Source organism: Gorilla gorilla, chromosome 6, assembly GCF_029281585.2.
Source record: "Gorilla gorilla gorilla isolate KB3781 chromosome 6, NHGRI_mGorGor1-v2.1_pri, whole genome shotgun sequence".
Lineage (NCBI taxonomy): Eukaryota > Metazoa > Chordata > Mammalia > Primates > Hominidae > Gorilla > Gorilla gorilla.
Genome location: NC_073230.2, coordinates 123,461,431 through 123,481,307, shown reverse-complemented (window position 1 = coordinate 123,481,307; position 19,877 = coordinate 123,461,431). Strand labels below are relative to the sequence as shown.

The window sequence follows — 19,877 nt, the reverse complement described above, 5'->3', positions numbered from 1 at the left end:
GTTATATTTGCACAATGGTTTTCCATACATATGGGCTTTAATTCTTTGTTTCCAAGGCACGGTTTCTGGATGAGGCACGTTAATAAACAAATGTTTTGTAACAAAAACCAAGCAAACAAAAACATAATCCTTACTTCATAAGCTAATATCCAACAAGATATACCCAATCCTGAAAAATTAAGATACCTCACTTACTTCAAAATGAAAACAAAATAAATATTTAACCATGGAATTTAAGATCTTGATCTTGTTCATCAGTTAGCCCAATGTCTTTATTTTAAAGATGTTAAGTAACTTCCTCAAACTTATATAACTATTTGTGGCAGAGTCAGAATAAGACCCCCAAGTTTAATTCTCTTTTGCTTTTTACTATTCCATTCTTGAACTTCTTAAGACAGAATTATAAAAATTTTATAATTCAATTACCTATTAGAAAGGAGAACTTTATATTATATATTAACCTACAATGAAGGAAGTGATTACAATGCTAAAAACTAATATTCATCTAAGATAGCAAAGCAATGGCATTTACCTTAAATTTACGTCTCTGCTCTGCACAGCTGTTGAAGAACCACAAGTCTGTCTCATGGCTGTAAATGTAACAAGAACAATAATGCGACCAATTTTCATATCTAAACTAAATTAAGTAGATTTGTCATAGGCTAGAAAATTGAAAATGTATTTTACAAAATTTTTTTTAAATTTACAGATTATGGAAGTGTGCATGTGTGTATGTGCATGTTGGCATTTGTGTGTGTGTGGGGTGATGTGTTAACTTACTCTTTCTAAACTGAAAATTAGTTTCATGAAATTGAAAGGATTAAGTATTATTCTTTTGGCTAACTTTCCTCATTATGGATCACTATGAACATATCAAGTCTAGGAAGTGCTAGGAGTAGATTTAAATAAATAAAACAAATTAAAGTGAGAAGCTGTCTTTGGCTGTTATTATTAGGATATGTTTTCTGGGATACACAGTAAGAATGTAAAGCAGAAACATCTGGTAATGCTTAAGTTAATATTGGCTCCCATTTGCATCACAATCTTTATATATTATTCATCAATATGCCATTAATCAATGTACTTGCTGATTGCACCTATTCAATTGGTGTTTCATGTAATGAGATTATGTAAACATGTTTCAAATACATATATTCAGATATCTATACATGAAAGTGAAATCACTACTACAATTGGCACTCAAGCTTGTCAGATGTGATGTTTTCTTCTTTCCATTTTGCATTAGACATGCTAATATCTATGCCATCTGTAGCACAAAATCCTGAACAAATGTAAATGAAAAAATAATAGTAGATAAATACTAGTCTACTAAAAATAGACTCTGTACCATGTCACACTTCAAATCTGGCCACCACTTCTTAACAGAGAAAAGAAATTCAGGTGAATGTTAACAAGCAACTGAATATTGTTCTTGTGACTTGAGCCATCAAAACAGGTTTTGAAATCTGTATTTTCTTTCAAACTTTATAAAATAGTTCTCTATCAAAACTATACTTCAAAATAAAAAATACAAAGTATCTCTTTTGGTCCTCTAAAGATGTTATGCCTGACGTATTAAGAACCATCATAATTGATTAATACCAAATATCTTGCCTTGCACCTACAGATTTTGAAACATTTTCAATTATCCTTTTGAAATGTAAAGATAATACACTAACTCTATTATGAATGTTTGGTTAAACACTTGGTTAAGTAGAAAAAGATATAAAAAATTTTGAGAGAATTATATAAGAAAACTTTTAAAATGTTAATTTCATATCAAATTATTGAAAATTTTAATGAAAACATCGTACCCTTTTTTAAAACATAAGTGGCAAATAGTGCAACTCATGCTAAATAATATTTGAAGATACAAGGATAAGCATTACCTAATATTCCTGTTTGACAACAGATGTGTAAGCTAGTATCAAATGCTGTTAAGCTTTTATTAGATTTTTAATACAATCCCAGCATGTCTCCAGTTGCTAAGCTTATCAAGTCCTATGAAATACTAAAAATGAAGGCTCATATTTTATTAATTGCAGTGTATATTTTGGTGAATAAGTCTCATTCAATATCTCTAAGTTCTCATTCATAAAACTCAACTTCTCGTTCCTATGATATTTTGGCATGAGATCTCATTAAAATTACAAACTAATACTGAAATGCTAGTTTTACAGTCTAAACAATGGAGATAAATTCAGATTAATATGCATCACAAAATGAAAAAGAAGTGACACAATGAAAGTCTTTGTAGTCATGGTCAGCAACTGCAATTGTTAAAAGGTATTTATAATAGTTTTAATCATTCTTTTATGCTAAAACAACAAAACTGGAAACTTCTGCTCAAAATTTTACTTATGCATTGATAAACAAACAACCATTTCTTATTTTAGAGCCATTAATATTCCCACATTCTATTGTGGGTATTTTGTAAGGAAAAGTATGTATATTTTAGTCCAAGTATCAAATCTTGCCTTTCAATGCAACAACAACAAAAAAAAAAAAAAAAAGAAAAGAAAAACTAAAGCCCAGCCATTCTTTCCAGAGATACCCTGGTAACCAGCAATATAGAAACTTCTACTGGACTTAGCTTTGGAGAGGAAGAAGCAACTGCGAATTCCTCTATTTTGTCAAGAAATATGATAAAATAGAATTAGGAAAATATATAGTGTTTTTTAGACACTCAAAACAGTAACTTCATTCCTATCTTTTGCTTATGTTGCCAGCATCTAATTCTCCTTTTCTATTCCAACAAGAAAGCAAAATTCCCACTCTGAAGCCATAGTGAAGATAAACATTTCATTTGCTATCTTCTGTGACTTCTATGTAAATTTTTCTCTGTCATGTAAATGCATGAAGAGACTCTCATGGAATCAGATAACTCCATGGAAATACTACACCTACGCTCCCATTATAAATTGGGGAAGAATATGATGGTGAGGAAAGTGACACAGAATTATTCATTAGTTAAAACAAAGGAATGTGAAGTTGCTTTTAAAAGAGAAAAAAACTGAAAAGAATCTTAAACTCAGGGTGATTAAATAAAACTTTCATTTCCAGTCATGGCAGACATCTGTACTCTGTTGAAACATCCCTTATCCCCAAGTCCCTCTTCTTCTCATCCATCCTCCACAAATGACTTTGTTCCCAGAAAAATCTGTTCTTATCGCAAATTTGTTTAGGGACCATACATTTTATCCAGTTTTTAGGTAATAACTAATTTTTGGATTGTATAGATCAGTAGCTTATAATTCTCTCTTATACAAACTAAGCTCCAGAAGGCCATCATGTAAGACTTAGTTACTAACATCTGTAAGTATACCTGAAAATAAAAACAGACAGCTGGGCCATAAAAAATTGTTTTTTTTTTTTGTTACAGCCACAAGAGATGTTAAAAAACTAAATTTGCCTTATTAGACATGTATATAACACATGATTCAGGAAAAAGCATTACTTATCTTTCAACAGAGCTGGTGAACACTTTGAGAGATGTTTTATGCAATTCCAGAATTTACCTTCCAAACAGTCAAAAAATATACCTTAAAAATGTCTCCCCCCTCAAGCAAATGTCCCACATATTTTGGTTAAGAAGACTGCATAAAACAAGGATTATATTATGTAACAAAAGTTACTTTAAAAGACATACATACTATCAGTTTCACAGGACAAACATAGTGAGTAAGGACAACAAACTCCAGAATGTGTTTTTATAACTGTAGCAACAGCAATAACTCCTTGGCAAACTCAAACAGTTTTTTTGGCAATCCTCGAAGTTTTCTGCATTTGTCACTTGGATACAACTGCGGAAGGGTTGTCTAAGACTTCTTTGTTTCCTTCCACACCATTTTACTATAACTTTGCTTTTAAGAAAAAAATTTTACATTTCAACCTATGTATGAATAAAATCCCACAAGGGGGTTTTATGCAAAATTCTTTATGCCTATGTACACCAAATATGGTTCCTATGTATTTTTTGCAAGGAGTTACCTTGTAAACTTTTAAAATGTATGCAAATAGAATATTATTTTTTTCTCCTTTAAGAAGATAAAATGAATTATCTTTATGAATTAAAATTACCTACATATGCAAATGTAATAATTTCCTGTATATATACAACTGGGTCTGCACATCTATTATCATTATGAACATCTTTTAAAATAAGACCCCAAGGACAGGAGTGCTTTACTAACCTGCAGTGGTCTCTGTTTATCACTGCTCTTAGGAGATTTCAATCCACTTGTTTGCTGCTGTAAAAGAAGTTGTCTTGCTGCCTGGAGAGCCTAGAAGTAAAAATGAAATCATATCTAAATATTTTGTTGAAAGTTAAGTTATCAATTATCTCTTGGTTAATAGTAAAAGGCTTCAATGCACGAGAACTCCCATATTCCTTTCTAGAGAGAATCATTGTTGTTTATCTTCTAATATGAAAAAAATTGCCAAACACACATATATAACTTTACTCCAAATCACAGAGAAACATGCAATCCTACAGGAAATAAAGTTAATTTGTTTAAAGTGCTTAAAGAGGATAAAAATCATAAACTGCATCAATAACCTCATTTCCACAAGGAACTTGTCTTTGAGTGTTAACTAAAATGCCCACTCTCTTTTAAATTATCATTCAATTTGCATTTTCATATTACAATTTTGAGGCAAAAGCAGTAGACTTCAAGTGTTACCGGAAGCTGTAATTAAATTTGACAAATCAACATCAGATTATCTTGAAAGTGAATTAATAAGGATTTTCACTAAAGATTAAAAACACTTTTTTTGTACTTACAATTCAAGGGGAAACCTCTCCTTTGACAAAATAAAGTGCAGTTTTAATGCCAAATAAAATTGAGTGGTTTTCATTTGCATTCTTAGTAAAATCAGAGAACAAAGAAATTACCACTCAACCAATCAGGTTTGTTTCTATGTGTGACAGAATACCAATCAAAATAGAAGATGTTTTCATTTATTTTTATGTTTTCTTTCCAACTTAGGAAAATAAAACTTAACATAAGAAATTAATGTAAGCATTTCATTTACTGGAGGAGGAACAGTTCAGTAAATGTACTATATAAACTTAACATATAAAAGCTAGTGCCATAGACCAAAATGCATAGTAAATTCTTCTAAAGGTAGGAGTATACACTAATTAACAAAAACTTTTAAGAGTCCCTTAAAAAATTCATTTTCTCTCTCAACAACTGAGTTCAATGAACACTAATGATGAAATTTTTCAACACATAAAACTAAACTAAATCATTGGCCTACTATGTTATTTACTGTTTTTGAATACAAGATAAATTTTTCACAATGAGAAAACATTATTGGATTAATATTCTTCTATAATAATTAAGAATTTCAGCTGATAAAAAGTACAATTTTGATTGTAATCAATGATCTGGTTTTTAAGAGAGTTTCTAGTATCCATGACAACAGTTGCTTTGACAAGATGTGCATATGGCATTACACTGCCAGCTGGTGTGAACAATGTTTGAACTACTGCATTGAGATGCTGAGCAAACAGAAAAAGTTGCCACGTCTTAACCCTCAGGGAAGGCAGTCATCCCCTGATCAATTATGAAAAGACAGAGAGGGCTGCTACAGTCTGGCTCCAAGCAAGTTTTCTGAGAAGGCAGGCAGACATAGAAACCAAAGTAAACAAACTGAATGCACTAGCACCATCTCCTAACAACATTAATTTGTCTTCAGATAGCAGGATCTGGCATAGTTTGTAAAGCACACTTTTTACATTTGGAGACACACTCACTCACGATAATCATCTTTGTTGTTGTTTTTTAACTTTTCAAGTAATTACAAATTAACCTAAATATTTCTAAGGATGGCACATTCCAGTGAACTCAGGCTATTTATTATAGAGTTCAGTTTGAAAATACAAACAAAAAAATTCTGTAATTACTTTATTATCACAAGGCTCACTATTTGAAACTTTGTATTCAATATTCTAAATAATATATCTTTCCTCTTTTAATTGTAACTTATAAAGTGACTACAAATGATAATTTTCCAAATGGAAATTACAATAGGTGACCTAGGCTGTGTCTCTGAAATTCTCAAAATAAAAAAATGCATTCGATTATTTTTCCAGTTAATGCCTAATTGTTTTCATGTAGTTTTTTTTTCTTTTCGAGTTGATGAGTTTATTTTGTATACCTGTTGCCTTAATTTATATTAAATTATGTAGTTATCTATTATTCTTTAAAAAATTTATTGAACACTGTTTAGGATCTTAGAATCATGAATGACAAGGACTAAAAGCTATCTTGAAAATAATCTAATCTGACCTCCTTATTCTAGCACATAAGAAAAATGAAACATAGAATAGTCAGTTGCTTTGTTCAAGATCACAAAGCAATTTATTATTGCTTTGTTCAAGGTCTGCTGGCTTCCAGGCCTGAGTGTATTCCAGAGTGCCATACTGTTTCTGTTCTGTCAAAGGAATCATTAGTAGGCAATGAGTAAGACTCTCGTAAAGGAGAATATATGACATTATAATGAGTTATTCTTCACTAGTAAAGAGAGCATATTCAGTTTTCAGACTTTACATGGGAAACAACAATATAACCTTTTTGTTTTGAATCTGTAAACGAATAGAACAACTATCACAGAATATATACTGTTTTAATGGCTACTGCCCCCATCATCCTTAACTCGGATTTCATTATATAGTAATACTTCCCTGATGCCTGATGGAACTCTAAACTTTTGTAACATCCTGAGTATCTGATCAATTATTACTATAGAACTGCAAAATTCTAGAGCTGGACAAGGCCTTAGAAACTGTCTAGACTACCTTTCTCAAACAAGTAACTGAAGAAACAATACTAGGATAAGTTGATTGAAATCACAAAGCAGTAGCAGAACCTGGTCAAAAACTCTGGCTCTTCTCTCCCAAGCTCAGGACCCCATCCATTTTACCATCCTGCGTTATATTCACTCAACATAACCCACGTAATCAATGGAATATGGCAATGCTACGTAATGTCTGTAGACAAACACTAGAAAATTAAATATATTACAAGTTTTGCTCATCAAAGTATCACTAGTCAAAAGCATACACCTACACTGTTAGTAAAGAAGTAATAATAGTAATGAAATATCACAAGATAGCTGGCTAAAAAAATGCTTCTACTTTAAAGTATTTTGGTTTTCATATGCATTATCTCCAAAATAGCTGAGGATCATCTTTTAATACAAACTCTTAGAAAAAATAACTTCTTTCCTATTTCAACATTCTTTTGGTAGAGTAGAGACTGCTATAATAAACGTAAGAGGTGGGAGAACAAAAAACAATTCTAGGAGATCAGGAATGATTTAAAACTCATAAGCAGAAAGCTCTGGCAGTTTGCATTCTCACTGCATGCATCATATGACATTTTTATTTCCAGTATTCTAGATAACACTTTAGGACTGAATTTCAATAAACAATTGCTTAGAGATATTTAGTTCATCTTTGCAATTTATTATTATAGCTACTCAAAAAATGAAAGATTATTAGATAAAACACTTCCATCAATATAAAATGTTAGGTGTCAAATGACACAAATATTAATTTAAAAATCACTTGCCACTTCTATCAATACAAACAAAAGATTAAATCCATGGCCATTCATAAAGTTCTCTGAGCCATCTAGTCATTTAGATGGTCACCCTCCCCCATAAAAATTAATTTTGAACAAAAGCAAAAGTTGTTTACAAAATTTCCTTTCACAATGATTGAGTCTGTTTCCAATGTATCAGAAACAAGAGATTTCGAAGGCAGCCAAACCATATCTAGTTTCCAAAAACACATTTGTTTTTAATTAGGGGTGCACATTACTTAATGAAGTTATCCTATTTTAGGAAACCTAAAGAAAATTAAGATAAGACATCTTGAAATTTGAAATCAGGTTAAATTTAAAAATTTGAAAAAAGAAATAATCTTTATAAGAGATTAAAGGTAAACATTTTGTTAGGCTGCAGAGATGTGGGAATGCACATTTTTCATAATTGAGTGCATTTTTTCTCTAAAATACTTACTGAAAACATCATTCCTAACTCTTACTGTGCAATTTTAACTAAATTTTTGTAAAAAAAGCAAAGTTCAAGCATACTTCTTCACTAGTAGTAATTTTATGCTAGTTATGAACCTCACAGAATAATTCTAATGAGTAGGTCATTGTGTAATTAACTAAGGATGAAAATGCTTTGTAACCTGCCAGACAAATACTTTTTTCCACTGAAGAACACTGAAAACTTTCACCAAATATAAAATTATTTGAGAATAGTTTAGAAATACCCAGTAAAACAAAAAAATGTTGAGTATGCTAAGGTTTATAAATAACTTTTTTTTCAAAGTAAATATATGTATATTAGGGGAAAAAACAGACATCAGTCATATATCTCCCCATAAAAATAGGAATGCTTAACCTATCAGCCTGTTGCATTTGAGACATTAAAATGAAAAATGACATCTACGCCCATTAATATCTTCAATGTATAAACAGCACAGCGTGACACATTCTTGAGAGCTGAAGGCTACAAAATCTCTCTGAAACATAAATAACAAAGCACTCAGAAGCATATTTGATGTTGATATTCATCTCTGAGAAAAACACTGTTGCCTAGGCTTCTTATGAAAATAGATGCAGCCCAAATGGATCTCCTGTAATTGGTTTCAGATAGCGAGGTCAGAAGAAATATGATACAAGAAATGATTATGTGGAACAGGCGAAACAAGAATGTTTACACAGTCACTCCCTAGTTATACTGACAAGGGGTGTATACTTTGCAGATAACCAGAACCAAAAAAAAATTGCCAGCAGGACATCCAGATTTTTGCTCCTCATATTCATATACTTTAACCTTTAACACATTGTGTCTTCAACATGTTACTTTGAATACGAAACATAAAATAAGTTTTCAAACAGAGTTTAATTTTCTAATTATTTTCCCAAGTGTGGTTGATAAAAAGTATATTCAGATCCTTCCAGAAAGGATATAAATTCGTATTCTGTTTGGCCTTTCTTCATATTATGTTCCCACTAAAGATAATATACTGATACATGTAATCTGAAGTCTCATAATGTTATTTAATAGAAGAAAATTAATCATCTAATTGGCATAACCTATTTTCAAATAGCAATCTATCAGAATGAAATTATGCATCTGTAGCTATTGACCTTTTATTTTTTCATGCCTGATACATAATTAGACTGTTTGTTTTAAAAGCTAATTATTAAAGAATATTTTTAAAATGATATTTTTACAGTATATGTTACATAAAGTTAGAAAATTAATGTGTGGATATATTATATTTATACTGTACATCACTATGGAGGCCAAATTGAGATACTAAGACTACTTATTGTTTAATGATTATAAAATAATACTACACTATAATAAGAGTACTTTAATAAGAGTAATTACTTACAAAGCAACCTATTTACCAATCAAATATTTTATGATGTAGAGCCAAAGGAGAGACAATCAGGGTATTGAATGTGTGATGGAATGGATCCTCAAGTCATCCTCAGAAGTGAGAATAAATTCTTCAAGGTTCAAGTCCAAACCCAATATTCAGTATATTCCATTATGGCTCCAAACCCCCAGATGACCTCAGAAATTCTATGAAATAAGCCTGTGAGTTAACAGTAACTAACATCTAAGACAAGTTTTGTTTTTTTCAGCTGTAGAATGAGTTTAAAAGGGAGAACACATTCTCTTCCTCAGAGTCAGCATTCTATAAGGTGCAGTACATCAAGTAGCCTGATATTCCTAGCTCTATGTTCTTCACTATTCTATTGCTAATGGTAAGAAATTGCTAATGTAATATCCTAATATTACATACAATAATTTTAAATACATATTAATGAATTCTGTCCAACTTTAAAATTCTAAGGAATGAAAGGTAAAGATAAATTAGGACTGATTTTACTAAAATTATTGCTTTTACAACTTCTGTTTATCATGGGACATGTTCCAGTAACTATAATAGTTTTTGTGCATTCTTTTGATTATTTATCTTTCTGCTATAAAACATTTTATTATTTTCCCAAATAGATTTTAGATTTACTTTTTGTTTTACACATACCTTAGCAGGGTTTTTTTTTTTTCATTATGAGACCAATATCATCTTTTGTTTGGATATGTATTGAAGACTCATTACTTCTGTATTGCTATGATTTCAACCAGTATATCAGATATTAACTGAAAAATATATGCTACTAAATTATACTACAATATGTAAATGTAAACTATTATTTGAATCCTCTGTTCTGCATATGCTCTTCAACTTAAAAGTAAGACTGTAGGAGAAGCAGCATTTGGGAAAATATTTGGAAGAATAAAATACGTAAAAGTGTTTTTCCTTAAAAATGTTTGCGACTATGTCCCATATACCTAGCAAAGAAGAAAGCACTGCACACTTGTGGAGATAGAAGGGGTGATATGACATTGTTTCTATCTTCAAAAGCTTATTGTTTAATAAGAAAGATCTAGTTGAATGTCAAAAGGCCATAGACAATGTTTTAAAAATGCTTCAGGAGTTCATAAGTAAAAGAAATTATTTTTTGTTGAGAAGCTCATTGAAATTTTTATGGAGGATATAATATTTGGGCTGGAGTTACATGAGAATCATTTCGTGGAGATGACAGAAGGCCATGCCAAGTAGGAACAAAGAAAATGTGAGATTATATATAGTGAAAAGAAAATAATTGATCTTGGATAGAGCATACGCTTAGTCTAGGAACTAGTAAAACATGGTGAGAAGATTGTTTGGGGCTAATTATTGGATAAACTAAACAATAAATGACAAAGAGTCTTGATGTTATATAGCAGGTAAGAACAAATTTTGCTGAAATCTGGCAATAAAATAAGCCTGGCCCAGGACAATACTGAAGTCATGTTGTAAAGGATAGATAAGGGATGAAGAGAGTGAGACAAGACAGAGGTATAAAGACTTGTAAAAACGTACGTGCAACTGTCCAAATAAGAGATAAGAATAACATGAATCATGTTAGTTCAAAACAAGAATCATGAGAGGTACTGTCAAAGAAGAGCTGGCACAACTTAGTAAATGGGTATGAGGTAAAGGCTAGGAGGAGTCAGTGATGACTCCAAAATTGTGAGTCAAAAGAAACTGAAAGAACAGCTGTGCCACTACTAAAAGGGAGGAAATTAGATTATAAAACGCAGGCTTTGGAGAGAAGATTATGCTGTTTGCCTGATGGCAGAATAATCAAGAGAAGATTTCTTTAGTAGACAGTAAATATAATGCAGAGCTCTAGGTTGAGGGTGATCAGAGTGATCCCACTGACAACAGATTTCCAAAAGTAAGACATAGATGAATAGTTAAGGCAAAGGGAGTTTATTAGATTGTTGGTAAAGACACCACAGAGAGAGGAAGAGTCAAGACCCCAAACTGCAGAATACTTTCTTGAGAGGAGATGAGGAAATAGTGAAAAGGAAGACAATGAATTGTGAGGAGGGCACAGTAATAGAAGTCCAAAAGACTTCTGGAAAAGGTTAAGCAAAGAATTACCACATGATCCATTAATTCCACCCAAGGTACAATATATACCCAAGAGAAATAAAAACTTACATTCCCACAAAAAGTTGTACATAATTGTTCATATCAACATCATGCATAATAGCAAAAGATGTAAACAACCCAAATTCCCTTCAACTCATGAATAGATAAAATATGGTATATTTATTTAATAGAATATTTGTCCATAAAAGTGAATGGAGTATTGATACCTGCTACAACATGGATAAACCTTGAAAACATTATGCTAAATAAAAAAAGTCAGTAATGAAAATCATATACTGTATCATTCCATTTGTATAATATGCCTGGAATAGATATATCTAAAGAGACAAAAAAAAAAAATGGATTAGTGGTTACAAGGGCCCAGACGTAAGATAGAATGGAAAGTGACTGCTAATGAGAATGGGGTTTCTTTTTAGGGTGATGAGAATGTTCTGGAATTAAACAGTGGTGATAGTTGAACAACCTTGTGAATATGCTAAAAACTCCCTGAATTGTATACATTAAAAGGGTAGGTTTTGTGATACATAAATTATATCTCAATAAAGCTGTTATATATTAAAAAATTGTGAGAGGACAGGATGAATGATACTATCTTCAAACATCAAAAACTCAAAAAGGTCAAGATTTGTTGAAAAGTTCATGTTGATCTGATGATTTGTATGTGACCTATCAGATATCAGTTCCTATAGAGCACTGAAGTAGAAGTAGTTTGCAGAGAGTTACTAGGGAATTAATGGGGAAAACCATAGCCATGAGTGCAAACAATTGTTTTCATTAGTTCTGTGAAGACTAAAATAAAAGAGAGTTACAGTTTGAGGGGTTTTGTTTGTTGTGGGGTTTTTTTTTGTTTTTTGTTTCTTTTTTGTTTTTTTTTTTCGAGACAGTCTCACCCTGTCGCCCAGACTGGAGGGCAATGGCGCATCTCAGCCCACTGCAACCTCTGCCTCCTGGGTTCAAGTGATTCTCCTGCCTCAGCCTCCCGAGTATCTGGGATTACAGGCGCGTGCCTCCACACCCAGCTAATTTTTGTATTTTTAGTAGAGACATAGTTTCACCATGCTGGCCAGGCTGATCTCGAATTCCTGACCTCGTGATCCACCCGTCTTGGCCTCCCAAAGTTCTGGGATTACAGGCGTGAGCCACCGCGCCCGGCCCGTTTTTTTTTTTTTTTTTTTTTTTTTTTTAATAAAGAAACATAATAATGAGCTTAATAAATATTTTTTAAAAACTTTTTGTTTGTTTTTGAGACGAAATTTCACTCTTGTTGTCCAGGCTAGAGTGCAATGGTGTGATCTTGGCTCACTGCAACCTCTGCCTCCCAGGTTCAAGCGTTTCTCCTGCCTCAGCCTCCCAAGTAGCTGTGATTAGAGGTGCCTGCTACCACGCCCAGATAATTTTTGTATTTTTAGTAGAGATGGGATTTCAACACATTGCTCAGGCTGGTCTGAAACTCCTGACCTCAAGTGATCTGCCCATCTCGGCCTCCCAAAGTGCTGGGATTACAGGCATGGGCCACCACGCCTGGCCAAAAAACGTAAGTTTTAATAAGAAAATTGAGCAAGTCCCTAGAATATGGGAAAGTACTAAATTAAGGAGCAGCAGCAGGTAGGTGATAGACTTATGGGGAGGAGACAGGCTGAAGAGATGGGAGGACAGGTGACTTTGACATGCAGAGGTAGGAAATGGAAAGAGCTCACAGTGGATGGTCTCAACTAATTCAGAAAATAAAGAGGTGTGGTTATCTTTTGAGAATGAGAGAGAGATTGGAATTTCAGGAGAAACAAGAGTGGGAAGCTTTTCTATCACTGTTCTGAGAAATATAGCTGATAGGTAAAAAGTGGTATTTAAACCGCTGTTAGAATATAAAATGTGCTTTCACATACACTGATGACATATAAATATATCGGTATTTTCTTCTGGAATATTGCCTCCAGGACTAAATGAAGAACTACTTACTTTTCTACTGCTCTAATTTAATACAGCTAGTAATACTTAACTTCACATGTAAGTGATTTGTGAAGCCAGAGAGGATAAGGTACTTAAAAGTATTTTAAAAGCTAAAGTATAAAGTAGTATTATTCCAGGCGAAGACTTTTGAAATTCGGGTTCCTCCAGTGGGTATCAATTCTTCTAGGTATATTATGCTTGGAAATATATAATACTAGTCATTTGAAACTAACTCCTGATTACTAGCTTTAGTGGGTTTGCTAAAAAGGTATGTACATTTTAACTAATGGGTCTAGCATAGTGTAAATCCTGAAAGTTTACCTCAATATGCATTTAGTTCTGCAATCTGTCCAAGTTAGATAATGTCCCATTGGATAGAAAGAGTATCTTAATAGAGTCATGTTCTATGATATTTTGAAAAGTTGTATTTTAATCTCCTCTAGGACTTTAAGGGGAGGGATATATAATTTCATGAATGTATTGTGAGATACAACCCCTACTCTCCCATCCTATATCATCACATCTGAATGAATATGCACATATACAATACACCCAATGCTATAGGGTCACTTGCACAAAAGAATCTTTTAGTATGGTAGGAAAGATAAAATATATTCAATTTAATTACGTTGCAATGTAGAAATGTGCTGTAAGCCATTAAAAGGTATTACAAAAAGTGACTATAAGGGTTCAGTAAAAACGAAGTAAAGTAAAAAGAAAAGAAAAATTAATGATTAAGTGCTCATGATATGCCAGTTATAATTCTAAATTTAATCCTCAAAACACCCTTTTTATCACAGATGTATAAACTGAGACTCAGCATAGTTAGGTTATATGTCCAAGCTTTTTCACCAGAGCCTTGGAGTGGCATAAGAGATCTGAACAACTATCTGGCTGACTCTGAAGCTCATTCTCTTTCTACAAGGGGTAGTCAGGAAAATTATATAACTGAAGGGACTTTTATACAGTAAAAGACTCAAATAAAGAGCTGTTCAGGGTATAAAGAGAACAAAACAAATTCTGAGTTATTAACAGCATTGCTAGTTATGCCAACTAGAACAACATAAGTAATTCCAGGCAAATTCTTTTTTTCTTTATTTTTCATGAAGATAAATAAGACATACAAGCTTATATTGTAAAGGAATTTTACTCCCCTTAAAAAAGTGTCTCTGAAGTTATTAAGCACTAGATTTAGGATGTTCACTACAGAAAAAAGGCCAATATTAAAGATGAAAAATTTTTAATAATAATCTTCTTCTGCCATACCAAATACAAAACGTTTTCATCTATAAATAAAGCATTAAACAATATGTACTATTTTCTGATGAAGTTAAAAGTAGAGTTGCCAGATAAAGTAGAAGATTCCCAGTTAAATTTGAATTTACTTCTATTTTTACTTGCTAAACCTGACAACTCTAGTTAGAAAAAGTAAGCATTTCAGAATATGTAACCAAGGTAACAAGATTGTTTACACCAAGTTGCTCACTTAAACATAAATATGCTATTCATTTCATCAGTGGAAATGTTTTTTAGTCCTCATAAGAGTAATAAAGCCATCTTATCTATATTTGACAGGTTAGCTAGGAGAGTGACTTGAGGGCTTAGGCTGCGTTTCTTTGAGAAGGAATGCTCACGAGGTTATTAATGCAAAAGGATGAGATGGACCACTCCAAAGGAAGAGTGAGTGAACATGTTTTTGCAAAAAGACAGTCGAAGAAAAGCAGAGGAAGAAAAGCAGAGGAAAAGTTTCAGAGTTCACATTCTAGCTTTCTGCAATTGGAGGCACAGATGAGAAAAAAACAAAACTTCTGTTCTCTATTCACCTTCCTTTCAGAAATGATGAGGATCAGTAGCCAGAAACCCCAAGACAAAGATTATGACCCTGCATGGTACCAAGGCAAGGAAATGCTACCGCAGATCTACAGGAAAGAGGCTTGAGGCAGATAGCCTCTGCATGTGTCACCGAGGCTGGATCCAGGGGAGGAAAGGGATGGTGAGGGCAAAACCATTTGAGAAGAGAGAGGCCCTGGTTAGTGCAGGTGCATAAACAGTGAGCTCAGAACATCTAAAAGAGAGACCCTAAAGCTAATATTAGAATATTCTTAGAAACAAAATAACAGAGATGCCGAGGAGGCATCAGAAAATTCAAGTTCTAATCCCAGCACCATTCTGAGTTTCTGTATGATCTCATCCCTATCATTGATGATCTCTGAATAAATTCCTTCTTCCCAGTTTACAATTTACAAATTTTACAGGGTAATGTAAATTGTGAAACACAAAGCTCATTGAAGATAAGAAATGTTAGCCACAAAGAACCAATTGCTGATGAAATATTATAATAATTTGAAAATACTATTAAATAAAAGAATGAAATAAATGAAAGAAGTGCATTTATATTTAGATCATATAATTTATTTTTACTTAGATAAATATAAAATTTTTGAAATTTATGTTTGTAAGGTAAAGTATGAAGCATATATATGCCTGTGTAACATTTTGAAGCCTATTCACAAAGATACATTTTACAGATCTTGGGCAAACTCACTTGAGGGAGAAATCTGTTTTCTATTCTAGCCATTAAGAAATTTAGGTTAGATTATCTTTAGCATATTATGTGGTAAATTAGAGTTATGAACATTATAATGTGATATGAGTGTTCTTTTCAATAAAATAAGATACAAACTAATGGTGAAAATAATCATTCCTTAATAATTTTGTAACTACATCCACGTAAATTTTATGGTGTCCTTTGGACTTAAGCCCTAAAAATCTTGTCAAGTGTCCTGTAACCTCAAAGAGGTTAAAATATATTTCTGATTTCAAAATTATTTCTTATATTGAATTATCTACAATATGATTGTAGAAAATATGTATATAAATAAAAATGTGCAAATATCCACTTAGAAAATGGTTGCCTGTTGGTAGCTATCAGCAGTTTAAGAGCCAGTAGGTGGAAGACCAAGGAAGGCTTCTTGCTTGTAGGAAATGACTTGCTAGGGAACGAAGATCTTAAAGGTGAATATCCCACTGCTGTTTTGTTTTCACTTACTTCCATTACCACAGTGAAACTCAGGCTGGTAGAAAAAACAAGTTTCTCCCTCATCCATTTTTTTTTTTAACAAGCTTTTGTCAGTGGCCCACTTGTTGAAGACACATATAAAATCCCAAACCAGGAAGCAAACCTCTTCATTTTGCATTAGCACAAGAAGCACAAGAAGCATTTCTATTGAAGAACCTACCTCACCTAACCTAAGAAATCTTATTTCTTAGGAGAATACATTCAATTTCCCTTAACATCTACTATTGTAAACTTTCTAAGGGCTGGAAATGTTTCTAAATCATCTTTTACAACCCCAAGAATGCACAGCACAGTAGCTGGCACCTAGTCATTTAAAAGACATTTAATTGAAAAGTATGTTTCTTTAGATATTTTTAAACTTGTAAAATGCATGCATATTTTAGCTGGTTCCAGATATCTGAGATGCAAATTGTACACTAAATAAAGAAAGTAGCATTCCCTCCAGGAAGCATGACACTGCCTTGCACACAGTAGCTCCTTTACAGACCTTTACACTAATGACTCTAGAGGACCAACTAGTGATCTAAAATAACAGTGAAATTAGCATAATATTTCTTTTCCTTTATCAAATTAAATTAAAATATTTTTACCCATGACTTTACCACAATATATTCTTTACCTCTTTCATTATTTTTTTAAGTGAAGATCCAAAAAATTACTATTGGTTGTCACAAAAGCGTTATCTCACTGTCTCCAGTTAGAATCCTTCAATTATTTTAGGCAGATTGTTTAAGTATAAAAAGAAATCATTCTCTAAACGGCACCCCTACCCTGTTTTGTTTTGTTTTTTTTTTTTTTTTTTTTTTTTGAGACAGTGTCCTGCTGTTTTGCCCAGGCTGTAGTACAGTGGTAGACTCAGAGCCCACTGTAACCTAGAACTCCTGGGCTCATGCAAGCTTCCTGCTTCAGGCTCTTGAATAGCTAGGACTAGAGGCATGCTACCATACCCAGTTGTTTTGTTTGTTTGTTTTTGGTAGAGTTGGGGTCTCACTCTAATCTCCCTTTTAAGCATGGGTCTAGAAAAAGGATCTACACATAATGGGTATTTTGTTATTCAGTTTACGAATTTATTTACATAAAATCCAAGTAGTGTTCATGCTTTTTCAGATTCAATTATCCATGAAATTAGAATTCTATTAAAATCTTTTAAATATTTACTAATATCCATGTACATCTATCTTTAGTACTCTATGTAAAATAATCACTTATTGAGGCAAACACCATACAGTTCTTTTGCAATAAAAATAGAAACAAATTTCAAATTCACCAAAGCACACCATTATTTCCAGCTTTTAGAAAGCTCAATTTTCTTTAATACAATCCTCTTCTGATAGATATTTAGGCTTTTCCCATTTTTGTAATTTTAAATAATATTGCAATGAACTTCCTTATAAGACAGCCTTGTAATTATCTCCCAAAAGTTTAATTGTTGGGTCAAATCATAGTCAGATATTAGATTTTGATACACATTATCATAATGCCTTTTCAGAATGATTATAGTCATTTGCAATCCCACCTCACTGTATGGAATGCCCATTCCACCATACTCCATAGTATACATTATCATTCTTTTTTTAGTATTTTCTAAACTAACAGGCAAAAATATTTTACCTTGCTTTGCCTCCTTTATTAGAAATTGATGTTTTAAAAAACATATCTAATATCTGTCTATCTATCTATCTACCTACCTACCTACCTAACTATGTTTGTATTTTCACTTAGAATTAGTGAATTGAATGGGCCATTGTACCAGATATTTCACTCATTCATTTAACTAATATTTATTTTCTAACTCCTTTATTAAGTCTATCAAATTAATATTTATTAATGTAACTTTTTGTTAGATACTAGAGATAAAAATGTAGACAAATAGGCAACGTTCCCTCCTCTGATTTTGCAAAAAATTACCTGATAGTGTTGCTTTTAAGTCTTTTTGTTTTTTCATTATGTTACATACTATATGACATACATCACTAAACTACATTGGTCATGCTCTATCTTTAAAACTAGTTATTCAAAATATGGTAGATCAAAATACTGTGAGGAAGAACACCTCATTAAAAAATATGAAAATTCCAAGGGGATGGGAGGGATTCCATGTGGATAGTGATTTAAAAGGATGACTATATTTTGAAGCATGAAAAATAATGTCATTGTTTTACAGAAGCAATTTTTATGTAAGGTAAGAGACAAAACTACTAAAAATCAAATTACCCATAGGATTGATAAGGACCTAGGTAACTTATCCTGTGATGAAGAGTATGCTAAAGTTTCTTCTAAAAAGTGACTTCACTTTTTTAATACATAAAGCTACTGCCCAAAGGAATATCTATTTAATGTAAGCTGTTTTATCATACATATTTTTTAAAACTGGATTTCAGTTTAAAATTTCCCTTCTTTAAGTTAATCATTTTGGTTTGTTATCAGAAAGGAAACATGTGAAAGAATGCTTATAAAAAGATGGATAAAATTGGAAATTAAAACCTTATTTCTGAGAGTGACACTGGGAAAAAAAATACTTCGTAATCTTGGAGAAATCCCAAATGGCCACTGCTTGAAATGACCCTTTTCTCCCATTGTCTCGGAAGACATTAAACCTATTCCATAGAAGGGAGATTTTGTTGCCCCCCTCAAAGGCTTCTTATGATTGCAGAATGACCTATTTAAGAACTGCATAGTTTCTCATGGAGGACACATTTTGGCACTCTCTTGTAATTATCTTCATTTACATAACTGGCACCTAACAGACTACTCACCAGAGTGGAACAATAAGCTGTACTTACTCTGATCATCTTTATGTTGAAGTTAAGCCATTACACTGAATCCTAAGACATGCTATTGTGAAGTCCCCTGGGATTTCTACTGCTATCACTTGTCTGTTGTTACAGGAGGATGCTTACTGCCAGAATCCTCTGGCAGAAACTCAATTTCGGAGTCCAATACTAATGCATTACAAAGTCTGCAACAGCTGGGACACTGGTATACAGAAATGAGGCATGCTGAAATTTGAGGACAAATCCAAAATACACACTCAGGACCTTCCTGTGATTCCACAGCCATGGAAATAGCTATTTTTATAAAAGGGATCTTGTCAAAATCTTACCCAGCCAACACCAAATTAGACACTCATGATTTGAGCTTCTATGGTATTGCTACCTCCCTACTCTTCTTTAATTAAAAATTATTTTAAAGATCTTAGCTATGCCATGTTTAATGTGTCTTGGAAACATGAGACAAGAAATGTATGTAGCGGATAAGATAAAGAACACCTTGAGCACACCTATCTACAGGGCAGTAACATTCCGT

General features: G+C 32.5%; 1 protein-coding gene across 28 annotated transcripts in view; it reads right to left on the bottom strand.

Annotated features, from left to right (window-relative positions):
* Positions 1-19,877, bottom strand: part of FOXP2 (forkhead box P2) — a 603,320-nt gene that overhangs the window by 153,961 nt on the left and 429,482 nt on the right. For 26 of the 28 annotated variants that reach the window (XM_055392142.2, XM_055392146.2, XM_063708042.1 and 23 more), the window contains 1 exon segment: positions 4,194-4,283. In XM_055392142.2, coding sequence (XP_055248117.1) covers positions 4,194-4,283 — 90 coding nt within the window. 28 annotated transcript variants of the gene reach the window in all.